The sequence below is a fragment of the Leopardus geoffroyi genome, chromosome A1, assembly GCF_018350155.1.
Source record: "Leopardus geoffroyi isolate Oge1 chromosome A1, O.geoffroyi_Oge1_pat1.0, whole genome shotgun sequence".
Classification (NCBI taxonomy): Eukaryota; Metazoa; Chordata; class Mammalia; order Carnivora; family Felidae; genus Leopardus; species Leopardus geoffroyi.
The window spans coordinates 89109961-89121634 of record NC_059326.1 but is presented as its reverse complement, the minus strand read 5'-3'; the positions used below and the strand labels follow the sequence as shown (position 1 = coordinate 89121634).

The window sequence follows — 11674 nt, the reverse complement described above, 5'->3', positions numbered from 1 at the left end:
GAAAACCAAGAAACTTGTTCCCCATTCCTGTGCCCTTGCTTCCCCATGGCCCTCCCCTGACCAGGTTTCCTTTCCTCATAGTGTACCCACTGGCCCTCTTCCCAGTTCTGTCCCCAAGGTCCCTGTTCGAGTTTCCTTAATTGTCAGCTGGGGAGCTCTTGTTCCAGGGCTGGAGTTTGTGGTCTCCCCCAGGACTCCACAACTTCACCCTCCTCAATCAGGTTTGGTATTAAGTATTGCATGGGCAGTGGGAATAGCCTGCAATCCAGGTTGAGAGCAGCCCATGTAAGGTGAATGGACATCACTAGGTAGGCATGAACATATAGTCCTGGCATAGACCCCATCTGCCTACTGCCATCTGCTGAATCCCCTTTCTTCTTCTACCCTTGGCTAAGAAGCTGTTGTCTGTCTAAGATCCACCATTAGAGTTAAGGAGTTCGTAGTATGGCTGAGAGGTTGGGGTTGGGGGTGGAACTTAAGAAGAAGATCAGAGCTCCAATGAGAGGTTCCTTCCTCTCCACTCTAACACAGTAAATGCAAATTCAGGGGAAGAGTGATACTCCTCCACAGGATAGCTGTTGAATGTGTTTTCCTCCAGGAAACCCACTCGACTGTGAGTGAGGGTCTTTTTCCTATCACCTGCTTCTCTCTTCCTTGTAGTTCTTATTACTGTTTGCAGGTCATTTCTTCATTTCTATTTGTATATCAGCATTTCTTCTTCCTCTTATTGTCTCCCTCCTTCAGGATCTTGTTTCCCTCCTTTTGCGGCAGAGGGGCAGGGGTTGAGCATATTCTTTGTAGTGTTATGTTTCTTCTCACTCTTTCTTCTAGTCCTCTTCCTTTTATATATTTCTCTCCTTTTTTTTTTTCTAAATGTCTCATTATTTTTTTCCCTTTCCTCTTTTCTTCTCTGTAGATTCAAGGCTTAGTGATGGGTTCCTGGGTTGAATAATGATCTAAAGCTGAAAGACAAAGCATGAGTCGGGAGAGGTGCACGTGAAGGGGAGGAAGGAAAGGGCTGAAAGGAGACATGGAATCACCTTGTCCCCAAAAGAATATTATAGAGACAAGGTGACTTCTTTCTAGAGAGACAATGAAGCCACTAATTAAACAGAGAGATATAAATTTAGAAAGCAGGAAATGAGCATGTGAGATGCTATGATAGTTTCTTGAGTTGTTTGCACGTTACAATTATTAATTCAACAATATTTACTGAGGACATAATATATGCCAGGCACCTTTTTTGGAGCCAGTTATCCTGTCATGAGCAAAAGTGGCATCAGGAATATAGGTTCTTAAAAAAAAAAGGGAAATATAGGTTTTCATTGGTAAAGCAGAGAACAAATCCAAGTGAATTAAATGTGGCATGCCTGGTAGTGTTAAGTACTGTGAGAAATATAAGGCAAAGAAGGAACAGGGAAGAAAGGATTTGAACTCCAAATGGGTTTTAAGGAGGTCCTGGTTGAGAATGTGAGGAGGATGTGAGGGAACAATGTGGACCATATCTGGAAAGAACCTTCCATGAAGAAGGAGGAGAAAGTGTCAGGGGTTCTGAGGCTGGTGTCTGCCTGCTGTGTGAGAGGAACCCAAGCAGGGGCTGGTGGGCCATGAACCGGAGGAGTCAAGGGAGTTTCAGGGATAGCCAAAAAAAAAAAAAAAAAAAAAGGAAGTATTGGTGGTGACGGAAGGCTGGCCAAAAATGTCTAGCTTTAGTCTGAGATGGGTTCATTCCAGTGCTAAGTGACAAAGAGACTAGCGTGGGAGCAAGGGTGAAATGGGAGGCAAGTTCATTTAGGGGTCATTGTTATGATCTAGAAAAGCAGTAACAGTGATGTGGTCAGTTGGAAGCTGGCAGGAGTAAAAAGTGGTCAGGAGTGAAAAGCCAGCAGCAGTTTCTGGTGGTTGGGATGTGAGAAGGAAGGAAAGGATTCAAGATGACCCGTGTATTATCTCCTGAGAAACTAGAGAGACCTGACATTAATGAAGTTGAGAAGTTTAAAGCAGACGTTTTTCCACTGGAGACCAAGAGCTCAGTTTGGTCGCTTCAGGTGGGATAAGACCATTGGGCATTCAAGTGGAAATGCTAAGTATGCAGTGGGTACAAGAATCAGAATTCATTTGAGCCACTCAGGATAGGGAGAGAAACATCATTTGTGGCCAACATAGTATCTTAGTACTAGTTACATTTGCAGAAACCTTTCCTGGTAAGCTCCATATAAACTCTCATTGAGGCTCATAGAAAAGCAGTGGTGGACTGCTAGGAACTTACCCAAGGGATACAGGAGTACTGATGCATAGGGGCACTTGTACCCCAATGTTTATAGCAGCACTCTCAACAATAGCCAAATTATGGAAAGAGCCTAAATGTCCATCAACTGATGAATGGATAAAGAAATTGTGGTTTATATACACAATGGAGTACTACGTGGCAATGAGAAAGAATGAAATATGGCCCTTTGTAGCAACATGGATGGAACTGGAGAGTGTGATGCTAAGTGAAATAAGCCATACAGAGAAATACAGATACCATATGGTTTCACTCTTATGTGGATTCTGAGAAACTTAACAGAAACCCATGGGGGAGGGGAAGGAAAAAAAAAGAGGTTAGAGTGGAAGAGAGCCAAAGCATAAGAGACTGTTAAAAACTGAGAACAAACTGAGGGTTGATGGGGGTGGGAGGGAGGGGAAGGTGGGTGATGGGTATTGAGGAGGGCACCTTTTGGGATGAGCACTGGGTGTTGTATGGAAACCAATTTGACAATAAACTTCATATATTGAAAAAAAAAGAAAATTGCCTTCCATTTCTGGAAAAAAAAGAAAAAGAAAAGCAGTGGTGGAGGATGTGTGATTATCCTTCTGCAGTAAAGGGCCTAAATTCTGGAAAAGGTCCACAGTTAGTGGTGACACAACTGTGTCTTGGACCCAGGACTCCAGATGTCCTTTATGGTTTTCCGTTTTAATTTCTGTTTATACAAAAAAAATTTTTTTTCTAGGAAAAGACACTGTGACGTAAGTGTGCTATAAGCATTTCTGATGAGACATAGAAGTGTGGAAATTGTCAGAGTTGACAGGGAGAGAGAGAGAGAGAGAATATGCATGCAGCTGGGGCACTGGGTGGCTCAGTTGGTTAAGTGTCTGGCTCTCGATTTCAGTTCAGGTATGACCTCACAGTTTGTGAGCTCGACCCCCACATGGAGCTTTGCATGCTTGGGATTCTCTCTCCCTCTCTCTGTCTTCCCCTCCCCTGCTTGTGTGCATGCTCTCTCTCTCTCTCAAAATAAATAAACTTAAAAAAAAAAAAGAAAATGCATGCAGCTGAATGCCTCTACACACAGAGGGTAGGGCTGGACATCCTCAGAACAGGAGGAACTTCAGCTGTAAAGTCTGAGGGACCTTATTTGTTCTGCTGGTTGGGTGATCCTACATCTAATATGACCAAGATAGTATTTAAAAGCTGTAGAATCAGCAATTTACTCCTATAGAACCACCATGGACACACATACACTACAACAGGGAATTTTTGGTGTTAAGGACACAAGTCCTTAGGCATGAGTCAGGGTGTGCTCCCCTATGTAGGGACAAGCTCACACAGTCAATATCCCTGGCTATAGATCTGGGCAGGCCTATCATAGCGTAGGAAATCACCCTACCTTCACACAGAGAGACTGTCTTGTGAGGTCTCTGCATTTTCTCTTTGCAGGCAGATAAAGTAGAAATGAATACACCCTTCACAAATGTATCCTAGATACTACTATCATGCATTTGTGAGGAACACCTTTGTAATTTGTAAATACCTGAAAATATTTCTTTCTTTCTTTTTTCCTGACAGTATTTATTAGTTTATCACTCACTTTTCCTTACAAGAAAGAATTCAGCCATGAATTCTGTTCTGTTGTCAAGAACAACAGCTTCTTCAATGAGAGGCCCAGGATTTTTGTTCTCAGAACTTGGAGATTGCAGCAGCATGTCACTTAATTGGGTTATTTTATTAAGTCAGCACACATGTTTCTATATATAGAAACATGGGAGGCTTTGCAGAGAAGTTCTCAGTGACATTTGGTGAAGATCTGAAGTGAGGGTGAGCCATGAAGATAGCTGGAGGAAGAACACTCCATGAAGAGGGAAGGATAAAGGTCCTAAGGTAGAAGTGTGTCTAGCTTGATCCAGGAAAGAATAAAGAGTTTCTTATAGCAGAAACATTTAGAGTAAGAGTAGAGGGTTGGGACCCAGCTTGAAGCATTGGGTGTGAGAAGGGTATCCATGAGGGTGGGTCATATAGGGTTTGGGGGCCTTGCAAGGGTTTGGCCTAGTTCTGGGTGTGTTGGGAGCCAATGGCATATCTTGAGCCCAAGAGTGACATCATATGACTTGAGATTCCAGATGCTTGGACCAGATGCTTAACTCTCCAGATGCTGGGTAGAGAAGCAGGGACACCAGTTGGGAGTATGCCATGAACCATAAATGCAACCCAAGGAGCACATCTCAGGCCAAACAAATGTGGTGCAGGAAACCAGAGGGGAAAGGATCACCTGGCATGAGGGTCAGTTGGGACCCCTTAAATGGCAGAAGTAGGTTTGAGCTGAGTCCTGAAAGACAACAACATTTGATGACAAGAGGAGTATGAAGAAAGGTAAGCCAGGTCAATGCAACAGTGTGAGCAAAACCAAAAGGGCAAACAGAAGTCATAGTTGGCAATCTGTAGTTGTCTGTTGAGGTGGAATGTAGGAATTATTTAGAAGGGGTTGAGGATGAAAAGCTGGAAACAGAGAGCAGGATCATGCCTGGACTTCAATAGGTTAGAGGTGGAGCTCTGCTCACAGTCTTGAGCAGTGGCTTGGTCCACAGAGAGGTACTCTGGAAGGTGCCTACACTTGTGAGGCACCAGAAGGTGCTTAGATCAGGGTCATTGCATGAATGCTGGCAAAATGAAGATGCTTTGAATACAGTGGTGACACAAGGGAAGAAAATAGTCAGTTGTAAAAAGCAAGACTCTCCATTAAGGACAAATCAACAGGACCAGGAGAAAGTTGGATTTGAGGCACATGTATTCAGCATGGATCGTTTTGAGCTTGAATGATTGGGACAGTAAAATATCATATTAAAGAAATATAATGAAAATAATAGATATTACTTTTCTAACACATGAAAGTGAAAATTAATGTTTAGTTTTTTTTATTTGAAGTGTGAGAAAGAAATGTGATGGTATAAGTTCTGCAGAGAATTGGAAGTTTGAGGCAGTAGTTGGGGCTTGGGAGGGGTGTCTGCAATCCAATGATTTTGGTGTCATTTGGAGAGACAGCTAAGTCAATGGATTTTCATTCTCCTCTCCTTAAGCCTTATGGTAATCACTCCCAAGTCTTTCCTTGAGTTCCACAAGGTCAGAAATGTAATTACAATTTTCATCTGGCTTCAGGAATTTCATTTAAATTAATCAATTCATAAGGCAAGCACTTAACATGATCAGGTATTCATCGTGATAAGTGTTATATCTTATAAGAAATCACAACAGCCGTTTAGTAAAAGGATTTCCAAGTTTTAAGAGTCTAGATTATGGATCAGAAGGCTGTGCAGTGATCCAAGAATTACATAAAGGAAACTGGAAGTTCTTAACTGAGAATTTCTCTAAGATAAGGTAGCTTGCCCTCTAAAAATAGTTTTTGCCCAGAAACAACCTGATGTGGTAAGTATCAGAACTTTGGTTCCAAAAGCCTCTTCTCAAGTCTTGGTCATGTATTTACCAACCATGTAACCTTGGGCACTCCAGCCAACTCTAGAGAGCCTCATTTTCCTCATCTGTAGAAAAGGGTCTATTTAATAATCAATCTCACTGTAACTTTGTGCAGGATCTTACCATGAGGCCAAATAAAAAAATGGTCAGGAGTACTGTGGTATGAGTTGAATTTATATTTATATTTATATTTATATTTATATTTATATTTATATTTATATTGTGGTATGAGTTGAATTTATATTTACTGACTGTGGATTTCCTGTCACTAGAACCAGAAAGGGAGCCCTGTCACTTCTCAGCAGATGAGAGATGGACTGACAAACTGAACATGTTTGATTCATTGTTTCTAAGCAACTTGCAAATCACCACCTTTCCTTTTTTTCACCATCTTTCTGATATGACAAGATCACTTTATAAAATAGTGAAAGTCCGGTTTATTTATATCAATAATCAGGATTTGAGATGAAATATGAAAGGATGTGGTAGACAGCCTCTAAGATGGTCCCATTGGTCCTCTTTCCTGGTTTTTGTGCCCTTGTGCTCTCCTCCCAGTGAGTGTGGGCTGGATTCAGTGATTCACTTCTAAATAATAGAATTCAGTTGAATTTATGGAATGTCACTTCCAGTATTAGGTTGTAAGACTGGCTTCTATCTAGGGTGGTTTTTGCTCTCACTCTCTCCAGGATCACTTGCCTTGGGAGAAGTCAGCTGCCGTGCTGTGAGGCAGTCTCATGAAGAGGGAGCAAGGCCTGCAAACAGCCACATGAATGATCTTGAAAGTGGAACCTCATCAGTCCAGCCCTGAGAGGACTGCAGCTTGTTTGACAGCTTCACAGTAACCCTCTGAGAGACCTTATGCCAGAGACACTCAGTTAAGCTTCATCCACATTCCTGACCCATAGAAACTGTAAGATGATAAATGATTGTCATTTTATTTCAAATGCTAAATTTTGGAGCTATTTGTTGCATAGCTAATGGCTAATTGCATTAGCTAACATATAGTTAATGCAAATTTAAGGAAAAAGACTGCACTGCTGTGTCACTTGCAGAACCATGAACATTCCAGATAGGGCAGCACTGAATGGATAGGGGACAGGTGAAATTAGAAAGAGGTTGATGACACTCTGGAAAACAGTGTGGAGGTTCCTCAAAAAATTAACAATAGATCTACCCTATGACCCAGTAATAGCACTGCTAGGAATTTACCCAAGGGATACAGGAGTACTGATGCATAGGGGCAGTTTTATCACAATGTTTATAGCAGCACTTTCAACAATAGCCAAATTATGGAAACAGCCTAAATATCCATCAACTGATGAATGGATAAAGAAATTGTGGTTTATATACACAATGGAATACTACATGGCAATGAGAAAGAATGAAATATGGCCTTTTGTAGCAACGTGGATGGAACTGGAGAGTGTTATGCTAAGTAAAATAAGCCATACAGAGAAAGACAGATACCAAATGTTTTCACTCTTATGTGGATCCTGAGAAACTTAACAGAAGACCATGGGGGAGGGGGAGGGAAAAAAGTTAGAGAGGGAGAGAGCCAAACCATGAGAGACTCCTAAAAACTGAGAATAAACTGAGGGTTGATGGGGTGGGAGGGAGGGAGGGTGGGTGATGGGCATTGAGGAGGGCACCTGTTGGGATGAGCACTGGGTGTTGTATGGAAACAAATGTGACAATAAATTTTATATTAAAAAACAAAGAAAAGAAAGAAGCTGATGAGAGAGAGAACAAGGAGAAGCCTAAAAACTGGAAGTGTTTTTGAGGGAAAAGACAAGGTTCAACTGGGTGAGAAAGTGAGGACAACAATAAAAGAAAGAGTTGTGTCAGAATAGTATGATGTTTTCCATTTAATTACTTATAATCATTTATTATTTTATTTTCCTTGGATTGTGACTATACTCAAGGGAGTTTTAATATGCATAGCTTTTATTTCTTAACTTGGCTTTTGTTCATGTAAAATTGGGTCATGTTTCCTTATTATGCTCCTTAGTAAGATATTTAGGGGAAAAATATTGACCAAAGATCAAGAGAAATCCATTTTAATTGACATTCTCCAATAACTTAATTGGAATTTTTATAAGGCCATGAGTAAAAGCCATGTCCAAGGTATTAGTCAGAAATATCTTGTAAAGAAGGCTCTTTGATATCTCCTAAAAATAACTTAAGTAAGTAGATATTACCTGTTTATCAGTCAACTTTTATTGAAACCGAATCCTGGGATTATTTTAAAAATCTCAGCATAACTGAATGCCTCACTGTTCTTAATAGATTTGGGCACCAAACTGTTGCTTTTCCACATTGGCCTCATGACTTTCCTGTCACCCCCAAAATAATTGACAATAATGGCATCTAATTATAACTCTTCCTTCTCATGTGAGGCATGAAAGATACTTCCTTTATCAATATTATAAATATACCAGATTGGCTAGACTGATAACACTCTCAGAACATAAAAAAAAAAAAGATATACAGGTTAAAGAGCAGCTCAAGCTTCATACAATTCTTTTTCCATTGTGCATATAAATGGTCTTTTGGACTGAGATGTACAGTCCTGCTTGAGATAGTTTACCAAGTCTGTGTGATATCATAAAAGATTCAGTATCATATGATAAAGCCAAGATTTTGCTTGCAGAAATGATAAATTCTTCCTAGTAAAGATATACACAAATACAGATACTTGGTCCACGCTATAAACTAGGATGACTTTTATTGCTGTTAGATGGAAATATGAAGGAGTGTCCTTCCTATGTCTCAAAGCTTATGTTGTTAAAGTTTCATGAGTTACAAACAAAACAGGTGGTTGAAGATGTAGAATGCAGAGGTAATATAGAAATATCAGTCAATCCAATATTTTTTGTCCACACTGTTAGGTGACCAGAAACATCAACTAAACCATGGAGATATGGTTGAATCAATCATCCACAGATGACTTCATCCTCTTGGGCATTTTTTCTCACAGTCCAACTGACCTTGTCCTCTTCTCTGTTGTTATGGTGGTCTTCACAGTGGCCCTCTGTGGTAATGTCCTCCTCCTCTTCCTCATCTATGGAGATCCTCAACTTCACACACCCATGTACTTCTTCCTCAGTCAGCTCTCCCTCATGGACCTCATATTGGTCTGTACCAATGTGCCGAAGATGGTGGTCAATTTCCTGACTGGCAGGAAGTCCATCTCCTTTGTGGGTTGTGGCATACAAATTGGCCTCTTTGTGTGTCTTGTGGGATCTGAAGGGTTCTTGCTGGGATTCATGGCTTATGACCGCTATGTAGCCATTAGCCACCCACTTCACTATCCTGTCCTCATGAGTCAGAGGGTCTGTCTTCAAATTGTTGGGAGCTCCTGGGCCTTTGGGATAATAGATGGTGTGATACAGATGGTGGTAGTAATGACTTTCCCATACTGTGGCTTGAGAGAAGTGAACCACTTCTTTTGTGAGATGCTTTCCTTGTTGAAACTAGCCTGTATAGACACATCCATTTTTGAGAACGTGATATATGCTTGCTGTGTCTTCATGCTGTTTCTTCCCTTCTCAATCACCGTGGCCTCCTATGCTTTCATCCTGAGGGCTGTGCTCCTCATGCGCTCTGCTCAGGCAGGCAAGAAGGCTCTGGCCACCTGTTCCTCTCACCTAACAGCTGTCTCCCTCTTCTACGGGGCAGCCATGTTCATCTACCTGAGGCCTCGGCGCTACCGGGTGCCTAGTCATGACAAGGTGGTCTCTATTTTCTACACAGTCCTTACTCCTATGCTCAACCCCCTCATTTACAGCTTGAGAAACCGCGATGTGATGAGGGCCCTAAGGAAGGGGCTGGACCATTGCAGGATTAGCAGCCAGCACTGAACACAACACAGGGCATCCTGTGTCTGGCAGTGTCATCTCCTTGTTCTGTAAATTCGGGTAAATAATCTTTGTGTGAGGCTCTGTTTCCTCATTAATAGTGATGATCAGGGTCACCTAGATGGCTCAGTTGGTTAGGTGTCCAACTGTTGATCATCAGCTCAGGTCATGATCTCACTAGTTCATGAGATCAAGCCCCACCTCCAGCTCTGTGCTTGAGATTCTCTCTCTGCCCTCCCCAACTGTGCTATCTCTCTCTCTCTCTCTCTCTCTCTCTCTCTCTCTGTATCTCAAAATAAATAAATGAACATTAAAAATGTTTAATAAAATGAAATAAAAATGGTGATGATCATAACACCTGAAGGCTTGGGGATGTCTTTTTAAACCCTAAACCCTCTCTATGTCTAGTGAAAAACCAGCTTTTTTTTTAACCCAATATTTTGTGAGTTATTTCACTTTTAAAATACATTACACTGGAATATAGGACTTTGTAAATTCAAGCACTGTGCAGAAGTAAGTCATTGGAATCATTAGCGCTTATTATTTAAAACTGGAATTATTCTCTATCAGAGGCTGCCCTGAGCTTAATTTCTTAACTCTTATTGCTAATCTCTACCATTGAATTCAGAACCTACTATATGCCAGGCAACATACTATGTTCCATATGTGTATATATAGATACCATTTGTCTCTGATTTATATAAGGTCTCACACTAGTGTCTTAGATGAAAAACAAGCTTATAAAACTCTCTTTAGAGAGTGCTCCCCCTTGACGTCTGGAACTGGGAAACTTTTTTTAACATATAAGTGGGGGTTTTTGGCTTTTTAAGTTTTTAATTCCAGTTAGTTCATGTGCAGTGTTACATTAGTTTCAGGTGTACAATATAGTAATTCAACACTTCCATACATTACCCTGTGCTCATCACAAGTGCACTCCTTAATCCCCATCATCTATTTCATCCACCACCACCACCACCCCCGTAACTATCAGCTTGTTCCCTATAGTTAAGAGTGTTTCTTGATTTCTCTAAGAGTCTGTTTCTTGATTTGTTTTTTTCTTTTGCTTGTTTGTTTAATTTCCTAAATTCCACATATGAGTGAAATCATATGATATTTGTCTTTCTCTGACTGACTTATTTCACTTAGCTTTATATTCTCTAGCTCCATTAATGTAATTGCAAATGGCAAGATGTCTTTCTTTTTTATGGCTGAATAGAATTTCATTTATATATACCACATCTTTATCCATTCCTCTATCGATGGACATTTGGGCTGCTTCTATATCTTGGCTATTGTAGATATGCTAATATAAACATTGGGGGGCATGTATCCCTTTGAATTAGTATTTTTGTATTTTTTGGGCAGGTACCTAGTGCTGCAGTTGCTCAATCATAAGGTAATTCTACTTTTAACTTATTTTTCAATGAATTTATTGTCAAATTAGCTAATATACATAGTATACAGTGTGCTCTTGGCCTCAGGAGTAGATGCCCATGATTCATCACTTACATACAACACCCAGTGCTCATGCCAACAAGTGCTCTCCTCAACTTTTTGAGGAACCTCCTTACTGTTTTCCAGAATGATTGCACCAATTTGTATTCCCACCAATGGTGCAAGAGTGTTCCTTTATCTCCACATCCTCGCCAACACCTGTTGTTTCTTGTATTGGTGATTTTAGCCATTCTGACAGATGTGAGATGATATCACATTATAATTTTGATTTGCATTTCCCATTGGTAAGTAATGATGAACATAATTTCATGTGTCTGTTTGCCATCTGTATGTCTTCTTTGGAGAAATGTCCGTTCATGTCTTCTGATCATTTTTTAATAGATTATTTTTGTGACCAGGAACCCTACACAGATTTATTGAAGTCTTTATATTCTTTAAAGAATAAAATGCAAAGTCTTTGGGATTCTTGGGGAAAGGGGTAAAGACTCATTTATTGTCTGGCACATAAGAAATATACAGGAAAGTGCTCTCTATATAATCCTCCAGCAAAATTAGCCACTTTTTATCACTTCAGTTTCTGTAACTGGAAAACTCAGTACACTCTTTTCCCATGGGAAGTTATGTTTGGAATATA

The 11674-nt window shown here is 40.5% G+C and overlaps 1 protein-coding gene across 1 annotated transcript; it reads left to right on the top strand.

The window, feature by feature from the left end:
- Nucleotides 1-8640: 8640 nt before the first annotated feature.
- Nucleotides 8641-9588, top strand: LOC123599369 (olfactory receptor 2V2). The gene has a single exon (XM_045480984.1). It carries the CDS (start codon nt 8641-8643, stop codon nt 9586-9588), a length of 948 nt encoding a protein of 315 aa, XP_045336940.1.
- The last annotated feature ends 2086 nt before the right edge of the window (nt 9589-11674 follow it).